The sequence below is a fragment of the Phascolarctos cinereus genome, unplaced genomic scaffold (assembly GCF_003287225.1).
Source record: "Phascolarctos cinereus isolate Bilbo 61053 unplaced genomic scaffold, phaCin_HiC Scaffold_4;HRSCAF=312, whole genome shotgun sequence".
NCBI lineage: Eukaryota > Metazoa > Chordata > Mammalia > Diprotodontia > Phascolarctidae > Phascolarctos > Phascolarctos cinereus.
In genome coordinates this window covers 546,963,277-546,985,518 of record NW_027555847.1, presented here as the reverse complement: position 1 = coordinate 546,985,518, position 22,242 = coordinate 546,963,277, and the positions used below count along the sequence as shown (strand labels likewise).

The window sequence follows — 22,242 nt, the reverse complement described above, 5'->3', positions numbered from 1 at the left end:
TTGACTTTATCTTGGTATACAGTATAAGACATTGATCTACAGCTAGTTTCTGGCATGCTGTTTTCCAGTTTTCCCAGTAGTTTTTCTCAATAGTGAATTCTTGTCCCAGAAGCTGGGCTCTTTGGGTTTATCAAACATTAGATTACTATGGTTATTTACTACTGTGTTTTGTGTACCAAACCTATTCCACTGATCCACCACTCTGTTTCTTAGCCAGTACCAGATAGTTTTGATAATTTTCACTTTATAATCTAGTTTGGGATCTGGTACAGCTAGACCACTTTCCTTTGCATTTTTTTTTCATGAATTCCCTTGAAATTCTTGACCTTTTGTTCTTCCAGATGAATTTTGTTATTTTTTTTTCTGGCTCTATAAAATACGGTTTTGGTAGTTTGATTGGCATGGCACTGAATAAGTAAATTAATTTAAGTAGAATTGTCTAGCCCACTCCTTTCTAAGGAGTATTGTGATTTCCAGCAGTAGGAGGGCCATGGCTGTTTGCTTGTTCCTTCCCTCACCAATCTCTAAGAGGGATAGTGGGATAAAATTATATTGATGCAGCACATTTCAAATATTGGTTATGTAGGGATAAAATATATTCAAAATAAAAAGCATTTTTTCTGACCACTTGCAAGGATGATCCTTTTCTGTTACCCTCCTCTTCAGAGGAGAACAATAGTTACCTTAATATCATTTTAGCTCCCTCCCACCAAGCACTAGTTACATAAAAACTGTCATGAATAGCCCATTTATCCAAGCAAAACAGTTAACATCAGGGAAATTATATAGATTAGAAAAGGTTAAAGAATATACAATAATAAAGGAGCTCTTTGGCTGGAAGTGAGTTAAAATTCTCAGCTCAACCAAAGAAAAAAGAGACCATCTCACCAAGGGAAGTCTGCCCTCAGCAGTCTCTAGAGTTGCAACCACTAGGAGTCAAGGGACATGTTGGGGGCCAGCTTCCCTTACATGTCAGTGGTTCCAAGGGTCCTAGTAGCTATTAAAAATTGCCTTTCACTACAACTTCTTTCAAAGCCTTACAAATAGGTGCCTAAAAATATACCGAGAATTGAGAATTATTTCATTATTTGATGGACATGAGATTCCATTTTGAACACAAAAAAAAGTGGGATTCCAGAATTGTTGAATGGAATACATGTTATATAAATTTTAAAAATCTACTTTGTAAGAGCAATGTAGGGGAGAATTGATATGACTGGCAGGTCATGTGAAAAAGTGCTGGGGGTTTTGATTGATCACAAAGTCAGTAAGAGCCAACGATGTGATATGAATAATAAAACAACACAGCAGTCTAAGGCTGCATTGGTAGAAGTGCAGTTGATTCTCTCAAGTCATAGTAATTATGTCCTATAAAGTTGCCACAAATTCTGAATTAGTGGCTACTGCACCATTGCACCTAGAAGAAATACAGGATCAGATTCCTACAAGCCACTGGTCACAATATTGATGTTAGCACTTTCCAGGAAGGCTTTATGCACAGATCGTCAAAACTTCCTCTTCCTTTTTCTAGATGGACCATAGTGCTGATTCATTAATGATGAACTCATGGCCAATAGCACTATAATTCATGCCTGAACAAAGCCTTGGAGTCAAGAGGACTTGAGTTCAAATCTAGCCTTAGACACTCGACACTTCTTAGCTATGTGACCCTGGACAAGTCACTTAACCCCATAGCCTAGCAAAAAAGCAAGAAACAAAAAAAAATGTGGGAAATGTGGTATTAAATAGACCACAAAAAAAGGATACTTCTTTACAGCATGAGGGCTGAAACAAGAAGGCAAAACATCACCTTGTTCAACCTCAACTGGGAACCTGCAAGTCAGCCAACTCAAATTTTTTGCCCATCTGTGCATGTCCATGAATGACCATAAAAAAGGTCCATGAGTATTGGTTTTGGGGTTACAAATAAATTTTAACTAGTAGGTGAATTTGCAAATATCCACAAATAGTGAAAATCAACTGTATAAAGTCCAGAATGGTACAAGCTCAGTTCTGGGTACTACATTTTAGTAGGAATACTGACAAATACTGAAAAAATGTCATATTAAAAAAATTTTTTTTGAAGGAATGAAGAAGGAACAAGGTGTTTACCTTAAAGAAAAAGGGACTAAGTGAGGACAGGATTGCTCTTCTCAACTATTTGAAGCGCTGTTGGGTTAGAAGAGGAAGAAGATTTATTTTCTGTTTCCCTAGAGGTCAAAACTAAGCCCAAAGAATAGAACTTACAAGGACAAAGATTTTTACCTCAATACAAAAGGGAGACCTTGTGGGACTAGAATCAAGAAAACTTGAGTTCAAATATGGCCTCAGACACTTTCTAGCTATATGACCCTAGTTAAGTCACTTGCCCTGTTTGCCTCACTTTCCTCATCTGTAAAATAGGGATAATAATAGTACCACCTCCTAGGGTTGTTGTGAGGATCAAATGAGTAATAACTTCAAAGCACCTATCACAGTGCCTGGTGCCTAGTAAGTACCATATAAATAATATAAATTATTATTATTGTTATTAATGTCAGAGAGAGTTGGGGCAGCCAGGTGGCACAGTGAATAGAGCACCAGGCCTGGCATCTGGAAGACTCAAGTTCCAATCTTGTCTCAGACATTTACTAGCTGTGTGACCCTGAGCAAGTCACTTCATCCTGTTTGCCTCAGTTTCCTGATCTGTGAAATGAGCTAGAGAAGGAAATGATAAACCACTCCAGTGTCTTTACCAAGAAAACCCCAAAAGGGGTCACAAAGAATTGGACATGACTGAAAATGACTAAACAATATCAAGAGAGAGTTAAGTACAGTTATCTAAAAATAGAGGGCTACCTGGGGAAGTAGAAGTACATAAGCAAAGGCTAGGTAACCATTTGCCAAGGGTTCTAGAGAAGGGATTTTTGCACTGAGTGGGAGGTTGGACCAGATGACCTCTAACTTCCCTTCCAACTATTTAGTTAGGGTTCTACAATATAAGTCCATCTTAGCCCAGAAGGCTACATATTTGCTCACCTTCTTTTCTGGGTGGTCAAGTCTTCAGGGGTGGCTACAGATACCTACTAAATGTGTACTAAATAAATAAATGCCTAGAAATATCATTTCAAGGCCCATTATCAGTTCTTTTCAGGGACAAGAGGAAAAACACCTGGCTTCTTTTGCACAGGAAATATCAGCCCCACTGATGTCTACAGAGTATTTTGAAATCCCTCCCAGTAAATATTGACTTATCTCATCTCCTTTCTCAAAAGGCAAACATCTGAACAGGTGCTTAGGCCCATATGTACTCTGCATTTTGTTTAACTTGGGGCCTTGGGGGAGAGGGGAATCCGAGGAAGGGACAAAAGCTCTGTTTGCTTTATTTACTGGAGGATGTCTTAGGTAAGGCCTCCTTATGAACTCTTGGACAGGCTCCTATTAGAAGATTAAGCTTTTTCTTGGAAGAACCTTGTCAACCAGGACTAATCCTTTGAAAATCTATCCTTAAAGAAAATGAGCCTTACCCTGATCTTTGAAAGAATAGAAAGTTGGAACTTCTCCCTCAGGAACTTCCACATTCTACCCTGCCTTCCCACAAGGCCCTCTTCAATTTAAAGAATATTTTTAAATACAAAATTTAAAGGATAAGTAAGCAAACATAAATTTTAACAAGTGTTAATTGAGCACCTGCTATGTGAACAATCCTGTGGTATGTGTAACAGAAGACTGCATATAATGTATTTAAGGACCCACATAGATGCCAAAAAGAAGCATAAACACATTGTTGGTGTTTAAACAAGTAAGAATTAGCCAACTTTTGAACCTACTTATTCTAAACAGAGCGACAGCAAGACGTTCATGAGAACAGCAAAGTTGGAGCAGCTCAGCTCCCTGAAATAGATTAGACATTGTGGGACTGACCTTCTTGGGAACAAGACATAAAGGATCCTCTTTTGAAAAAATCCATAATGAACTTAAACACTCCTCTGGAGTTCCTTAAATTATGTCACCCATATTGACAGCAGTAAGACAGTCTAATGCATAGCTGTGACATCTCTGAAAGAATGTAATTTTCAGGTGTGATGAACAAACCTAATAAAGTACCCTCTTCTCGCCTCATCCTGGTGGTGGTCACAAGTTTCCAATCAGATACTGATTATCTCAAAAGGAATGCCATTGAGTTTTACCTAGTTTAAGAGAAAAAGGCATAAACTCTTGCTCTGCAAGAAGTGACTTAATAATGTGAAATTTTGTATTATTCCAATTTGTTATTGGAAGAGTCCATGAGTAGGATGGAAACAATTGTAAGATTTAACTACATTTTAAATGACTAAAAAATCACAGGATTTAGAGCCAAAAGGGACTTTATGGATCATTTAGCTTGACCGTCTTGATTTACACAGGAGGCAACTGAGGGACAGAGAAATGACATGACTTATCCAAGGACACACAGTGGGTAGTACAGAGACAAGAAGGGCATCAGTTTTTCTCTAATTTTAAATTAGAAAAGATCCTGACTGTAGCTTAGAAAGTAAAATGAAATGAAAGGTAACACTGGGGTGGCATTTAATTAATAAGCTAACTTTTTTGTGCATCTGCAATGTACAAGGCACCATAGACAATACAGAGATGTGAAAACATGACCCTTGTCCTCAAGAAGCTCACAACCTAACTGAGAAAGGGTGGAACAAGACCTATACATATAAAAGATAACTGGCAATACACTTTGATTTGACAACTATTTCTAAAGCTACTGTTATACTCAAAGCACTTTTCTAGGAACTGGGAAAGATAAAAAGAAAAATAGGATACATTTATATAACTTACAATTTAATATGAGAAAAATAATGAGATGTGATACGGAAGAAGGAATATACAATTTGGAGTTAAGAAATGGGTAGTTCTGACACTAATTAATTATATGGTAATGGGAAAACTCATATAACCTGTCTACATATTTATAAAGTAGACATCATAGCATTAGCAGTACCTACCCCCATAGTGTTGTTGCAAGTGTTTTGTAAAACTGTAAACCACTAATATTATGAAAGAGGTACAAAGTGCTATGGGAATTTTACTTTGTTGTTGTTATTCAGTCCTGTCTGACTCTTTGTCATCCCATTTGGGGTTTTCTTGGCAAAGATAATGGAGTGGTTTACCATTTCCAGCTCATTTTACAGATGAGGAAACTGAGGCAAACAAAATACAGTGCCTTGCCCAAGGTCACAAAGCTAGTAAGTGTCTGAGGCTGGATTTGAACTCAAATCTTCCTGACTCCAGGCCTGGTGCTCTAATCACTGCACCACCTAAATGCTCCACGGCATTTTATAATAAGTACCAGATAGTTGGTAAGGAAGAGGGGTTAGCTCTGCTATTAGAAACCCCGACAGAGTAATTAGCTTACTTTAGAATTCAACCATTCTATTCCTAATTTACTCTGCTTGCTTTTTGGTGGCAGTTTTTTTGCCCAACTTTTGCCCATTTAAGATGGTTTATCTTTGAGGTAGTGCCTCCTCAACTGATATAAGAAAATCCACAAGGATCTCACTTTTTCTATATTATGTGTGGTGCCTGACTTGTTTAAATGCTCAATAAATGCTAATGGATACTGACAGAGCACTCATTGCATCTTCAGATGTGCATCCTAGACCTCAAGTTGCAGAGACTCATTCTAGCTCAGAGTTTAAAGCTTGCATCATAGTTGATTAGCAGTGCTTCCAATTATAGGTTTCTGCTGTTTCTTGTACAGCCAACCCTCAATTATCTATGCTGGGGAGAAGATGGCAGAAAAGGATAGAAGGAATAAATGAAATCTGGCAGGCTATATAAGGGAGCTTCATTTGATTCATTTATTCTTTTACCTCTTTCAATCATCACATTTTTTTTGCAGCGTATCTGGTAAATAACAATAATAACTAAATTTCTCATCTTTTCTGGGTCACCTTCAGATGTTGCTGCAAAGAAACGGTGAAATGACCAGAAGATGAACAACTTAACAGAAAAGGAATTTCAAAGGCAAAGGGATATGTTCAATATTCAACTGATAACTGAATAATCCAAAACCAACTCATTTTACAGAACCAATGCACTGCAATTTCCAGACAATGAATAGCCCCACCTCTACCCCTCCCCCACCAAAATCATCTTAAGTTGATGTTATTTTGGAAGTTATGATAAATATTATAGACTAACCTTGCTGGGGATGTATTTTTGTATTTTCTATTCTCTCCCCAAATAAAGAACACATGTTCCTCTATTCCTTACTAGAATTTGAATTGCCTTCCCTAACAGCAGATTTTCCTTTAGTTGCATAAAAGTGTCAAGCAGCATATTTACAATTATTAATGTCTCATATAGAATAGATGCTCAATAAATGCTCTATCCCTTATCAAAATTAAAGACATACAAACATTGCCAGTTCAAAACCATCATGTCTAAGGAGAACTCACACTGACAGACCTTACCAATAGTTTAAGCAGGGCAATACTCACTAGAAAATCCCTAAATCCCAGAGGAGAAATGTATTTCATAGGCTGAGTCAAATGTTGTTGTTTTCTTTGAGTTTAAGGAAAAGTTAAAAGGCAGAAGGCAGTGAGCCATGAAAGTCAGTGACACCTGCTTTCTCCAGCTATGCATCAAAGGTTGGAGTTTGACTCTCCTTGACCAGCATAGATAGCTGAAGAGAGGGAGGTGTCCCTGGAGCCAACATGCTGGAGAGCTGGGCGGGTCTTCCAAGCTGATCCCTCAGAAAACATTGTGGTCCCTTGAGCTCTGGCATCAGAACAGCAGTACTGGCACCAACTATATCTTTGCTGCTCTGATCTCTTTTTCTCACTGCCCTAGAGGCTCTGTGTCATCCTTGCTCCTCGCTTTAGGGAGGAGGAAAGGAAAAAAGCATTTTTCCTAAAGGAAAAAGATCAAAAGAGGAAGCAGAGTGGGTGAACAAGGAAGAAAAGTGGGAAAAGAGAAAGTTTCTAGGAGTTCTGTAAGTTATAGTTACCTTATCTCCTGGCTAAAGCCAGAGCCTCCTGTTCGGGACCATGGACAGCGACATTGGCGAAGTTCTGGGGCAGATCGATGCTGCCGCTTTTCTGCACATCTGGCAACGCTTTGATGTTGATGGTAAGTGATAAGTAGGGCCATGGTGGCTGTAGAGTAGGGCACTGAGTACAGTTTTTCTGCCTGTATTTGGGCATAGAGTGGTGGGTTTTTTTTCATTTCTGTATTTCTCTGTATCTTTATGATTTGAAAGTTGTCTACCCCAAGTGTCTGAAAGTAAGCCAGAATAAATAAAGGGTAGGGCAAAGGAGTCATTCTAGGTGCCAACCAAAACAAATGGAAGATATTGGGACAAGTTCCTATCATTGTGGAATGGAAAGAACATTAGACTCAGAGTAAGATGACCATTTCTGCTACTTATTAACCGTATGGTTTTTGAGCAAGTCATTTCCCCCTTTTTGAACTCTAGTTTGCAAAATGGTGGGTAAGGCTAGACTGTTTCTAAAGTCCCTTCCTACTCTAAATCCTAGAGTACTGGGTTATGAACCAAATTGTAGAGGGCTCTACATGCCAGGCTAAGGAGGTTTCTCTTTTCAGTATGAACTATGTTATCTGGGCTTGAGAGCTGATAATCTAAATAAAATTAATTTCCCCTTCACAGTTCTATCATCCCTTCCCTAGCACTATTACTTCCTGAATGACACCTTTATTTTTAAATGAGGAAAAATTTACCAGATTATAACAGATGCTTATTATTAATGAAAATGAGTATCACAAAGAAAATGGCATGAAAACTGTGTACTGAATTTTAACTTGCAGTTTCTACTATAATTATTGATCAAATTGGGGTTTATTACAGTGAAATATTTCCTCAGTGACTGAGATGCCTTGCTCTAGGTTTAATCATGCCTTACTAAAATTTCCTTATTAAATAGTTTTTATTTCCAATTGTTTATAAACTTTGAGGGGGAAGGGCTTGTTTTCACACTCCTCCTTTCCTCCCTTAAAATCCATATCTTAAATATGAATGGTAGAGTTGAGTTCAATTTCAGTTGTTGACATAAGAAAACAACAATCTGTCTAAGGGAAATTTACAGATTAAAAAAAAACTGGTAACATTATGTTATTTACTGTTAGACAATTTATGATATCTATGCTTGCTTTTAGATAATGGGTACATAGAAGGGAAGGAACTTGATGATTTCTTTCGTCACTTGCTGGAAAAGATGGGTACTGAGGTAAGTACTTGTTCTATCATTACATTTCAAGATAAAATTTAATAAATCCCGAGGCTAATGTTCTTTTATTCTCATTAATCTTGCTGACTTGTTTCTTTCCTAGATAAAGTGTTTTCCCCCTCTCCTAGCAACAAGGTGGGATTTAGGCAGGTTTTATAACAGAGGTAACTGTTGCATTAAATATTGTGGTTCCCAGCTCTCAGTAACAATTGTCACCTACCCGAAGGTCATAACTTAGATAATAAAAAACCCTATGTTTGGAAATCTACTTGGCTATCTCAGTGAATGGGTGTAAAGCCAGAGACAAGGCTTCAGAGCCTTACTCTGAAGGTGGGAGAGGTGTTGATAGGTTTGGGGTCTTTTTGGACCCCTTCCTAGCATGTATAAGAAAAGTTATTAATTTTCTTTGTAAAATCAGAGGAGTTCAACATTTTATAGTGTTAGAACTTTGGTACCATGTGAACAAACACTGACATAATTTATAGAAGGGAAATGGACAGAACAGGGATGAAACCTTTCCATGCCACAATAATAAGGAAGTACACAATGTGTATATTCCTATGTCACTTTCAGTTTCTGCCTTCATTATTTTTGATAAAAAGCACATAAATATTTCTGTTTGGTACACTCTCTCCTTCACACAGTGTATGGAGATCTAGCAATGTGTAAACTTTAGCCAATTTATTCCAAGGGTCTAAGTCCTTCCCTGGTAGTAAGGATGGAACTTAGGGGAACAAATTAACTCTTTTAGGCCATTAGGGAACTGCTTAGCATAGACACTGAAGCTTTGGGAATACATAATACACACAAACACACACACACCATGATTGATGAGGGTGTGGTCAATACAGCCTTTGCTACCTGTTTTATGAAGTGAAATTAGGAAAAAATAAAGTTAGAGGTTGTTTTTAGACTTCAAGTTGTTGAACCAAAAACATTTTTAAATACTTCCAGTCTCAGGGCATCAATGGGAAGTACCTAGGATGGAAGACTGCTCATATCTGGAAATGAAAGGTATGATGCCAGAGTGGAACATTGCAGGAGTAGAATGATGCTGCAGGCTAAGGATCACGTGGACATAGTCTGCGCACTTCTGTTCACCTTTCACATTCACACATTCCTCAGGATTTCCTGCACTGCAGATAGTACTGGTGCATGTGCTCAGTGTTGTTTTCTGGGTAACCACCACTTTATTTCCCGTTACCTTCACTCTCAAGTCTGTAGGCTGTGCATAAAGCACATTGAACAATAATTGAGCATGTGTGGATCTCTCTTCTACCTTGAGCAGAATCTACAATGACTGTAAGATGCCAGCAGCTACTCTGGCAAACTGCCCTAGCATCAGGAGTGAGTAGGAGCCAGCTAGGGAGAGGTGATTGTTAAATTTTCAGTGTGAGCATTTCTACTCTGGATATTGGCAAATGCTATAAATCAGAGCTTAGTTTATTGTTTTGTTGATTGTTTAGATGTTAGAAAGTGTTAATAATGCAGTTTAAATGTAAAAGTGTGTCAAGGGTACATTTCTTCCCCCAGAGAGATAGTTGTTAAACATTTATAAGCACACCTCATTCTAGCACGTATATGAAAAGTGTCTACTTTTCTTTGTAAAATCAGATGAGTACAGCATTTTATAGTATTAGGACTGTGAACAAACATTGTGGACAAAACTAACATAGGAAGAAATGAACTTATGGAAGGGAAATAGACCAAAGAGGGATGAAACCTCTCTGTGCCACAGTGATAAGGAGGTTAACAGCTACCACTAAGAAAATCCAGTTGTTCCCTTGTGATTTGTTAACAGCTTCTAACTTTAAAATGCTAATGCAAAATTTGGAACTTGGAACCTATTTAGAATACACCCTGGGACATTTTATAGCAAAGCCAGGGGAACCTAAGTTTAAGCAGATGAATCACTTGAGATGTGTGATGTACTTATAATATGGAATTCAGAGGGAACATAGCCATGGAAAAGAAGTCTATTGCAAGCCAAAGTTCAAAACTGAAATTGCTTGATCATAATAGTCTGGATGAACTTTGGCCCTATAGTCCAAGTAAAATAGTGCAGAGCAGTCCTCAATGTCTCTTCATTAAGCTCTGAATACCAGGCATTTGTGCCTGTTTTCCTTGGTCAAAATTTAAGGATTCAAGAGCCCTCCCAGGAAACCACATAAAATATGGTATCTGGTAATTCATTTTCCTAAAGCCTTTTTCTCAAAGCACTTTTTTTTTTAAAAACAATAACCTCTTGAGGTGGCAAAAGCAATTATCTTCCCTTTCTTCATATGAAAACTAAAGCTCATAAATTCTATATAGCCAGAAATCACAGTGTATTGAACCAAGATTTAAACTTGTGTCTTCTGACTCCAAGATCAAAGCTTCTTCTACTATGTCACACTGCCTCTCACCTATTGGTGACTTTGTGACTTGTTTCTAAAATTGTTAACCTAAAGGGGATCATGGGGCAGCTGGTGGTACAGTGGGTAGAGTAACAGGACTGGAGTCAGGAAGGCTTGAGTTCAAATCCAAACTGAGATACTTGCTAGCTGTGTGATCTTGAGTATCATGTGACATGTTTGCCTTAGTTTCCTCATCTGTAACATAGAAATAATAACAGCATCTGGCACCAGGGTGGTTGTGAGGATAACATTTGTAGAGAACTTAGCACAATGCCTGGCATATAGTAGGCACTACATAAATGTTAGTTGTTATTATCATTATTAGTGGCACAGTTCCAGGTTGACCCAGTGGGAGCATCATTGATTTGGCCCATTTCTTAATGGCTACTTAGCTAGTAATCCATATGTTTCAATGACAGAAGAGTCTGTTTTGCTCAACTTTCTTCCCTTGCCAGCTCTCATGCTTGTTGCATCATCACAATGAATAGTTATCTGGGCGGCTGGCACCAAATAAACACTTATCAATAGGGCAGGAAGGTGAAAGTGAAAGAGCCCTTTAAACTACTGCCACCTCTCTGGAGGATAATTAATATCTTTTTTGTTACGTCTGCCTTCTGATCAATTTGTATTTCTGCCTAACGAGTGATAAAGTGGTGCCTCCAGTGACACTGTTGCTTTTTAGCACTGAGATTGTGGCAGTGAGAAGTAGCTGAGGAAAAGTGGAGGTGATCAAGCCCTTGAAAAATGATTGTTCGATCAGTTGTTAGTGAGGAATGTTCTAGGGTATCTGAAAGCAAAATGTTGGACCAGACAATCCCAGAGGAAAAACTGCTTATAATTACATGCTGCTAAAGAACCCTCTGGAATGCGTCCCCTATTAGAACCATAAGTCTCTCCTACTTTGTGTTTTTGCTTTCTTTTCTCAAATATTGTAGTTCACTTGTTGACCTGACCTAGGTCTTGCAATACAAATTTGAAAATATATCTTTTTATAACCATGGAAGATTCTTATAACCACGAATGGAAACCATATTTTCTCAGCATTCATAATCATCCCTAATGTACTATTACAGAAACCAAGCAGGGTTGCTAATGTCCAGGTTCCAAGTCACAATGTGTAGGAAAAAAAAGAATGAACTTGAAGGTCAGTGCTAATGGAGGTAAATGGGGGTGGAGTATGGAGGGTATCAGTAAGGTGAGCAGTAGTCCAATAAACATTCTTTTTGCACACATGTGTGATAGAACCTACAACCACATCATCAGAGACTAGACATTGAATCTCTAAGGGAGCAAAACACAATAATGCTCTCCTTCAAACAGGTGAAATGAAGAATTAGGAACATGTTCTCAACATATTTTTATCAGTGATTTGGGATGAAGGCACAGATGGCATGCTTATGAAATTTGTAGATGACATGACACTGGAGGGAATAGTTAGCATGTTGGATACCAGAAGTGGGATCCAAAATGATCTCATGCTAGAAGAATTAACCATACCTAATATGACAATTCAACAGGAATAAAGATAAAGTTCAGTGTTATAGTTGTGTCCGACTCTTTGTGACCCTATTTAGGGTTTTCTTGGCAAAGATACTGGAGTGGTTTGCTATTTACTTCTCCAGCTCATTTTACAAATAAGGAAACTGAGGTAAACAGGGTTAAGTAACTTGCCCAGGGTCACATAGCTAGTAAATGTTTGAGCCGTATTTGAACTCAAGTCTTCCTAACGCCAGGCTTGGCACTTTATCCACTGTGCCACCTATACTTGGATTCAAAGAATAGGTGATGGGTGGAAGCCTTATAACTAGTCATTAAATTTTTTTGAAAGAAAGACCTGAGAGCCTTAACAGAATGAAAACTCCTATGATCAAGTGTACAACATTGTAATAAAAAGAAGGTTTATTCAATCTTAATCTGGATCCTATGCTCCAATTCACAAATTTAAGGGAGGTGATAGTTAGAGAGCAGGTTGTAGGAAGAATATAAATAAGCTAGAATATAACAAGAATGGTAAGGGGACTAAAATCATTTGAGGGAACAAATGATAGCTACATTCACATTTGTGAAAGGCTATAATGTGGAATGGTATTACATTTGTTTGCTTGGCCCCAAAGCAATAAGCAAGAATTGCAAAGAGGCAGATCTTGGGTCAATATAAGGAAAAAGGTTCCTTACAATTAGACTTGTCCAAAAAGAGAATGGACTGCTTTCAGAGGTAGAGTTCCTCATCACTGAAGGTCTTTAGGAAGAGATTGGTTGACTTGTTAGAAATGATATAGAAAAAAGTCATTCTTGGGTACAGTTTGGACTATAAGATCTTTGAGGTCTATTTCAACCTTGATTTTATGACTATAACTTGAACCTGCAGATTTTGTTAGTTTGTTTTTTGTTATGCCTTCAGAATGTATTTCTGCTGAAATACACCCTTTCCATGAGGAGATAAAATTTCATCTGATTCTCTTGAAAAATTCACAGTCAATTCTTAGCAACCTAAAATTTCCATATGAAAGTTTGAACCTGCTGGATTCTTTTCTTTCATCTTTCTCTGTGCTCTTCCTTCCTCCCCTTTTCCCAAATCTACTTTTATAGGCACATTCTCAGATACCCATCCAGGATTGAAATACAAGACAAGCTATTATGGCATCACACATGAGAGTCAGAGGAATCCTCTCTGACATGGGATGTCAGGATCTGATTCTATGTTCCCAGTAGTTATTCACCTTCCACAGGGTTAGCCCTCAGCCATATGATGAAGTGAGTAAAGTTTACCACTCCTACCTTCCTACTTCTCCTTTTAGCCAAGTTCTTAAGTGTATTTCTTGGCATCAAAGCCTATGGGAGGTGAGCTTATTATGCATAAGGTGTTGCCCCCCCCCATCCTGGAAGTATTTGCATTTTATCTGAAGCATTTTTAATACCCAAAGAGATGAGTCTCCAAAAATATAATGTCAGACTAATGGGGAAATATTTGGGGGGGACAACAGACATCTCCAATGCCCTTTAAGTAACATCACCTCCTCATAACACCTATTGGTGAGGGACATCCTGCCATTCTGGCTGGATAAATGACATACAGGAAAAGGAAATATGATGCTATGAAGGATTTTAAGACTTATAATTGGTTTTCTCAGGATGAATGGTCCCCAAAACATTAGTCATTGGGATTAGTCATCGGTTTCTGTTTCTTGAATATTATTAAGTTTGTGCTATATTGAAAACAAAATGACTGTTCAGTTCAGGAAATATTTTTTGAGTACCCACTATACACAAGAAATATTTTAAAACTTTTAATTAATGAAATGCTCAGTAGTAGAGAGGCATTTCAAATAGGTTCTATGTATGTCATGTTCTTATCATTGAATGGATTTCATAGGTGTATTTAAAGAATTAATCTTTTCAAGCACCCTTAGCTTAATCAGTCCATGTTTCTATACAACTATAACAGATGGTATTGTGTTTGGCTAGAATGCATTTGATTAATGAATTATGTCAATCATAAGGGAAAGTGGTTTGGGTTTTGTTCTTTTTTGAGTAGACAGATGCATATATCTTATGTTGAAATGACATTTTCAAAGGTCTGAGTGATTTGTAGCTAGGCAGATAAATTCCAGTCCTCTGAGGTTCATTCCAAATATATTCATGATTGTTGACTGCCTTGGCCTTGATTACTGAGTCTCTAGACTGTACAAAATCTTCTTTCTTTTCTCTTTCTTCTGATCTGCAGTTCAGTCTTTGCAAGGAACTTCATGAACTGCTAGGGAATAGGATAGGAGGCAGAACTGAATATTTTGTACTTGTTATCAGGATTGGATAAGTCTTGATCAGAAGGAAGGGCAACACTACTAGCTTGATGGTTGACAGGATATTATGTACACATGACAACCTTGGGCCCTGGCACGATGGACAACTATATTTCAGTTATAGAGATTTTGAATTGTTTGCTCTAAGGACAGAATTTCCCCCATTATCATAATTAAAGATGTATTGTGCATTCCTGGAGGGCATGTAACTCCCTAAACTAAGCACTGGAATCCCAGGAGTAACTCAAGGTAACTTTCCTAGAGCAAGATTATTTGTTCTTGATAGTGTTCCCTAATACTTCAAGAATAATATTCTTCACAGAATTTTACAATTGGAAGAGACTTCAGTGACCGCCAGGTTCAACGCCCCCCCAAAAGAATCCTCACAATATCATATCCAACAAGTAATCACCGAGCCTTTTATCGAAGACCTCCGATGAAGGAGGGGATCCACTACCTGAGGTGGCCCCTTCTACTTTGGACAGTCCTAATTAACTGGAAGATTCTCTTCACATCAAGCCAATATTTGCCTTTTTATAATTTCCATCAATTATTCCTGACTTGACCTTCTGAAACCAAACTGGATGAAATTAATTCCTTTTCCTCATTTCATTACTTGAGAACAAGTATGCCTCCATGAGTATTCTCTTCTTCAGTCTAATCATCCCCAGTTACTTTTATTGAAAACAATAACATTTATACAATATTTTAAGGTTTGTAAAACCCTTTACATATCTAGCACAGTGGTTAGCTATATACCATTCCAGTAAGGCTACAGGTTGTGATGGCTTTACCTGCCCTGGGTTCATTTCCCCGGGGGTGCTTGACTTCTCAATAGTGGAATTAAGAAAGCCCAGTGCTTCATTCTCAATAACAAAAAAATCACATTTGGTCCTAGTCTACAGTTTCTTCCCACCAAAGGGGGAAGTAAATGAAGTATCCAATAGATAGCATGAATTTAGCATAGAGCAGATCCTTTCATTCCTAAACAGAAACAAAGATCACTGTAAAGGTCATAGGGTACATTGGAAATGATTACAATCTAATTCAATAACCAGTCATCTGGGAGGCCAATACTTAAGCGTTGTTGGAACATAGCATTTGAAGTCTGATGATTAACAATTTTACATTTTATCTCTGCACTGGCATTGTCTGGTCAAACAGCCAAGTGTAATCCTCTGTTTCCTTCTCTCTCTCTCTCTCTTCTCTCTCTCTCTCTCTCTCTCTCTCTCTCTCTCTCTCTGTCTATCTCTCTCTCTGTCTCTCTCTCTGCCTCTCTCTCTCTGTCTCTCTCCCTGTCTCTCTGTCTCTGTCTCTCATTCTCTCTCTCTCTCTGTGTCTCTCACTGTGTGTGTCTCTCTCTCCTTCTCTCTATCTCTCTGTCTCTGTCTCTGTCTCTCTGTCTCTCTCTGTCTCTCTGTGTCTCTGTCTCTGTCTCTCTCTGTCTCTCTTCCCTGGGGCCCATCTGTTTCTGCTGCTGTTGATGCCACATTTGTTCCAAGAGCAGCCTAGTCTTGGTAATGCCCTCTACTTGGGTGCAGGATGGGGGAAGGGAGAGTGCCAGTGCCCTTTTTAGATCTCACAAGGCCTTCTGCAAAAGAAGGAAGACATAAGAGCTGGGAGAGGGACCCACCCCAGGTAGAACACATGCTCAGACTTGGGGCCAAATACAGAGTGAACAAGCTATCCTCTCCCACCTACCTCTCCAGAAAACCCAGTCTTAGTCTCATGCTTCAAAGCTAGCAGGAAGAGGAGACCTGAGGAGTAGGTTGCCCATTTAGTGTATCCAAAGAGCTCTGGCTCAGCAACCCATTAAAAGACTTTTCATCATTACATGGTACAATGCCCCAATTCATCATGGTTGACAGGAAACAGTGTACATATGTTCTCTGAAGTGGGGCAGGGTGGAGAGGAAAGAAGAAATGAATGTACTTGACTAGAATGCTGATTGAGCATGCCCTAAATGGGGTGGGGTGCCACTAGGGGACATTACACATTTATCATCTCATTTGATCCTCATGACAACTCTGTTGATTCTACAGATGTGCAAAGGCAGCTGACAGATTGACATAGAAAAATTATAAAAGGAGAGAGAAGCATTTAAAAAGCTCACCATCTAGGACTATCGAGTGCAGAAGCAAATAGTATAGGAAATAGCAAATAGTAACACTTCAGTAGCCATGAGAGCATTACTTTTTTTTTTAACAGCACAGTAAAATTGATAATGATGATCTTACCTTTTAAAAGAGGTTAAAATATATTCATCTACTCTAATAAGAAATTCAGTATTATGAAAAATTCTATTTTAAGTGGTTTTTTTGGTACTTCAAGGGGTAAACTTTGGTTTTCTGGAAAATCCATGTACATGGAAAATTATTCCCAAATTTGGTCAATGAAATGAGAAATTGTATTTTGTCATTTAAAAATAAAAAACTTTTTAGAGACCACTTCTATACTTGTACTTTGGCACATAAAAGGTAGTTAACATTCCTTTCTTACTCAGTTTTGGGAATGTTTTATCCTGAGATAAAGTTTCTGATTTTTTTTTTTAAAGGAAATCAGATTCTGAGTATTGAGCAACAAAAGAGGTATCTTCAGGATATATATTTATAATTTCTATTAGTTATTCCTGACTTGACTTTCTGAAACCAAACTGAATGAAATTAATTCATTTATTGGTTTTCTCTCTGCAAATCCTCCATGGCTGATTTTTTTCTTTTCTGCCCCACCCCCTCACCCATCCTTTCTTCAGCCCCAGATCTACCTTTCCCATTCATGTTCTTTAGATTGTTTTTCCACTCCTCAATCAGACTCTTTTCCAGGAATGAAGAGAGCAAGTAAGAGATGAAGGAGCAAGTGGGTAGATGACTGCCTAAAATAGGTCTGCCATAGACAGTGAAGGAAAGATAGATTGAGGGTGAGAGTCAAATAGGTAAGTACTTATTAAGCACAAGGGACTTTGCAAACAGTTAAGGAGAAGGGAAAAAGTGGCAAGGAAAAAGTCCTATACCTCCAAGATAACAACTTGTGATATACTTAGAAATCTAGAAAAGGATATACATGGCAATGTCTAATCAAGAAATAAGCATTAAGTACCTTCTAGGGGCCCAGCACTACATTAGGTGCTAAGGAGAATATGAAAGCAGTATAAGGCCTGGTTCCTGACCTTGTACTTACAGTCTGGCTTTGGAGACAGTGCTAAAAACATACAACACAATTAAGGACCATGTAAATGCTTAGGGGACGCCAGGTGGCACAATAAATAGAGTGCCAGGCCTGGAGCCAGGAAAACCATCTTCCTGAATTCAAATCTGACCTCAGGCACTTACTAGCTGTGTGACCCTGGGCAAGTCACTTCACCCTTTTTGTCTAAGTTCATCATCTGTAAAATGAGCTAGAGAAGGAAATGGCAAACCACACCAGTATCTTTGCCAAGAAAACCCCAAAGGTGTCATTAAGAATTTGACATGATTGAAAACGACTGAACAAGTTCTGGTCTTATCCCTCCTTCCATTTTAGCAATTAAGGGTATGAGGGACAGGTGAGAAAGGGCATCTCCTCTCAGGAAAATTACCTAGAGGCTGGTAGATGATTATACTAAGAATCTGAACCAGGTGAAACAGATGAATATAGTGACCCTCAAAGGAGAAGTTGCTTACTGATAGTGGCAAAGGGGCAGTCTGGAAGTAGCAAAGAGGAACAAAAAGTATGCTTCCTTCTGGTCCAATGTGTCCTGGGGCATAAGACATGTGGCCACTACTGGAGATAGTGACAAAGAATGCAGTGCCTTCTGGAGAAAGGCAAGTGTGAGTTGAGTAAATCAATCAAATCACCCCCAATGCATTTAAAGTAAGGGTCAAGATGCTAACCCCTGATCCTGTTTTCAGGTGAGAATACCTCTTAATTTTTCACTAAATTGAACAAAGCTGGTACACCACATTGAATCAAAGACACCTCAATTAGGTGAGACAGGAAGTATGTTCCAATAGCCCTTAGGAGTGTACATAAAAGGAGGACCTAGTTCAGAGCAGAAGGGCAACTTGAAGGGTCCAACAGCTGAGAGGAAGGAGTAGGGATATCCAGAGCTGAGTTACAAAGAATTGGCAGCCCAAGGGCAACAGAAAAAGAAAACTGCATTGTGGATTAGAAGGGAGAGATGGGAAGGGGATTGACCCAACAGGCAAAAAAGTCATATTGAAAGCTTCCATTGTACCCACTTCTTCAAGGACTGAGGGAGGTTCCACGAAATGTCTGCTTTGTTGCCCAACTTCCCTTCTTGATGTTTTTATTGAATCTTTTTTTTTTCAGTCATGTCTTACTCTTCGTGACCCCATTTGGGGTTTTCTTGGTAAAGATACTGGAGTGCCATTTTCTTCTCCAGCTCATTTTACGGATTAGGAAACTAAGGCAAACGAGTTTAAATGACTTGCCCCCAGTCACACAGCTAGTATCTGAGGCTGGATTTAAACTCGTGAAGATGAGTCTTCCTGTCTATTAACAGACATTATAATGTACTCTGATACTTCTTTACACAAAAGTTTCCAGTAACTTGAATTTTGCCTCAACCACAAAGAAGTCAGGGGTTAGTTACCTGGAGATAGATAAAAATGTAAATTAAAGTAGAGAGCCAAACCACTGCCTAGGAATTTTCCTAACTGGGGGCTTGGACTGCTTGCAATTGTATTCCTAACTTCTAGTTAATAGAAATTCCCTAAAGCAACAAACAATGGAACCACTGAGACCTGAGGGGCAATTATACTGTCCCTAGGTTTGCAGTGAGTTAATTATTACAACAAGGTATTACACAGGTTTCTGTTAGTGCAAAAGAATGGAAAGAGTCTTGCTGATTCTATTCCCCCCATATCTATCACATCTGTCTCCTTCTCTCTATATGTATATACAGCCATTACCTTGGCTCATGCCATGTTCACTTCTTGTTTGAACTATTACAACAGATTCCCAATTTGTTTCCCTCTTTCTAATCTCTACGGTCTCCAAGCCTTCCTTTATATAGCTTCTAAAGTAATATTCCTAAGACACAGTTTTAATCATGTTACTCTCCTGTCCCAAATATCTTCTGTGGCTTTTTATTCACTCTAGAAAAAAAGTACAAACTCCTCAGCCTATAAATTAATGGCTTCTACAATATGGCTCTCACCTACACTTTCAGATGCATTTTTACATTACTGTATTTTATACTCAAACGAAACTAGCAGCTGTTCCCTGAATTGGACATTCCATTTCCCATCTCCATGCTTTTTTACAGAGGCTGTCCTAGATGCTTGGGATGAACCTAATTCTCTGTCTCTGTTGTTAAGAATCCATAGCTTTTACCCAGGCTCAGTTCAGGTACCATCCTCTGTGAGAAACCTTTTCTTTTCTTTTTTTTGAAAAATTGTTGGTTTTATTGAAATAAAACTGGGCAAAATAGTTTCTGATAATATTTATTTACTTTTACTTTGTTGTGAATTTTCTTTTCATTTTTGATATTGGTGATTTGATTTTTTTTCCTTCTTTTTACTCCAATCACTAATAGTTTATTTTATTATTTTTAAAACAACTCTTATTTTTGTTTATTAATTAAATGGGTTTTTTCTTTCAATTTTGTTAATCTCTTCTTTGATTTTTAGGATTCCTATTTTGATTCTTTTTTGGGGGTTTATTTATTGTTTTTCTAGGGGGTTTTTTAGTTGTATGCTGAAATTGTTGAGGTTAAGGAGTACTGGGACCCCAAAATCAGAATACTTGGGTCTTGCCTGAAAGAATTTGACCCAAGCCTTCTTTCAGCCAAAGACAAGGTTTATTAGAACATCTGCCATATTTGCCAGACTCTTAAGGAGTCTGAACATTAGTGAGCTATTAGCTAGATTATAAGAATCTGAACCAAGAAATCTTTTCTTATATCCTCTTCTCTGTTTCTGCCTCTCTCTCCACCAGTTTAATGCTCAATGTCTCCTAAAATTTATATATAGAAATATATGTATACACACATACATATATAGATACACATATACACACATACTATATATATATATAGATATATAGATACACACACACATACATACACACACACATACTGCATCCAAGGGTGTATGGGTAAATGTTTAACAGCCAGCTTTCTAGGGAAAAAAAATTGAAACCAAATACACACTTTTAAAGTTAATTTGCATTATTATGAACGTTTTCTCTATCATTTTCTTAAGTCTAAACAATTTTTCTAACATTTGCTGATTTCTGAGGTATGAGCTATCAGACTATAAGGAGCTGGCTCAAGCACACCACTGACTGTTTCCTTACCTTCCCCAACAGAATGAAAGCTCCTTGGGGACTGGAGTGGTTCTATTTTTGTCTTTGTGTCCCTAGGCCTAAGAAACTGACTTGCACATGGTATGTAGTATAACAGCAACTAACATTTATATGGCTCTTTAAGGTTCACAAAATACTTTACAAATATTATCTCATTTGATCCTCACAACAACCTTGGTAGAGAGGTGCTGTTATTAGTCTCATTTTAGGTTTTTTGGGGGGGTTTTTTGCAAGGCAATTGGGGGTTAAGTGACTTGCCTAGGGTCACACAGTTAGTAAGTGTCAAGTGTTTGGTGTGAGGCCAGATTGGAACTCAGGTCCTTCTGACTTCAGGGCCAGTGCTCTATCCACTGCGCCACCTAGCTGTTCATTATTAGTCTCATTTTACAGATGATGAAAGTGAAGCATAGAGTTTAAGTGACTTGCACAGGGTCAGAGAGCTAATAAGCCTCACACAGCTGAGGCTAGATTTGAACCCAAATATTCCTAGCAACAGAGCCAATGGTCTATCCACTGCATCACCTAACTGCCATTGAATAAGTCAATGAACCCATTTCTTCTTAATAAAAAGGATGAGTGCTTTCAAAACATTTAATTGGAATGGAGCAACTAAACAATGGTAATTATATGTTGGTGGGTAACATGTGCAAAGAGAACATTTATTAAGCTTTCACTGTATGCCATTTACTATACTTACAACTGGAAAGAAACAAGGATGAAAAATGATATAGTCCCTGTCTTCAAAGAACTTACAACCTACTATATATTTAGAATCTCAAAAATACAAACATACAAAGTGTGTATTTTTAAATCCCCCTCAAACAATTCAAAGCTGTTTTTGTTCTGGACAAATACAGGTAAGAACTCATCTTGAAACTACAACAAGGGGTAGGGCCAAGATGGCAAAGTACAGGTAACAACCCAGCTGGTATCTCCCAATGTTCTTTTTTAAAACTCCTCAAATCAAATTTTGGAGCAGCAGAGCCAACAAAAGACCAGAGTGATATTTTTCCAGCCAAGACAATTTAGGATGTCAGCAGGAAAGGTCTGTGACACCGGGGTGGGCACTGGCCTGGAGTGCACACAGCAGCAATAGCTGTGGGCCTTGGAGTTGGTTGTAATAGCAGTAGCAGCAGTGCTTTAGGAGCTCTCAGCCCAAAAACAATAAAGGGCAGGGGGCAGATAAGCCAGAAAAAAATTATAGGGGACTCATTTCTGGCACTGGGTGCAGCTGGCACTGATTGGCAATTCTTTTACCCGTATGCAGTTCTGGGATGAAGAGGAGTGCTTGTAGTCAGCCACAAGGCAGCAGGGGCCCTGGTTGCAGTTCCAAGGCCAAAAGGAACACTAGCCCTTGTGGCTGCAGAAGACCAGGGGACCTGGTCACAGCTCCAGGGCCCAAAAGAGCACTAGCACTTGTAGCTTCAGGGGAGCAGGGGCCCTTCCTGGGTAAGGACCAGGGTACAGATCACAAGAGCAGTGACCGCACCTTTCCCTGGATCATACCACCTTGGAAGCACC

General features: G+C 38.5%; 1 protein-coding gene across 1 annotated transcript in view; it reads left to right on the top strand.

The window, feature by feature from the left end:
* Positions 1-6,732: 6,732 nt before the first annotated feature.
* SCGN (secretagogin, EF-hand calcium binding protein) overlaps positions 6,733-22,242 on the top strand; it is a 69,182-nt gene continuing 53,672 nt past the window's right edge. Inside the window, exons 1-2 of the mRNA XM_020986947.2 lie at positions 6,733-7,104; positions 8,149-8,219. Of these exons, the coding sequence (XP_020842606.1) occupies positions 7,023-7,104; positions 8,149-8,219 (153 nt within the window). The 5' untranslated portion in view covers positions 6,733-7,022. The remainder of the gene's footprint in view (positions 7,105-8,148; positions 8,220-22,242) is intronic.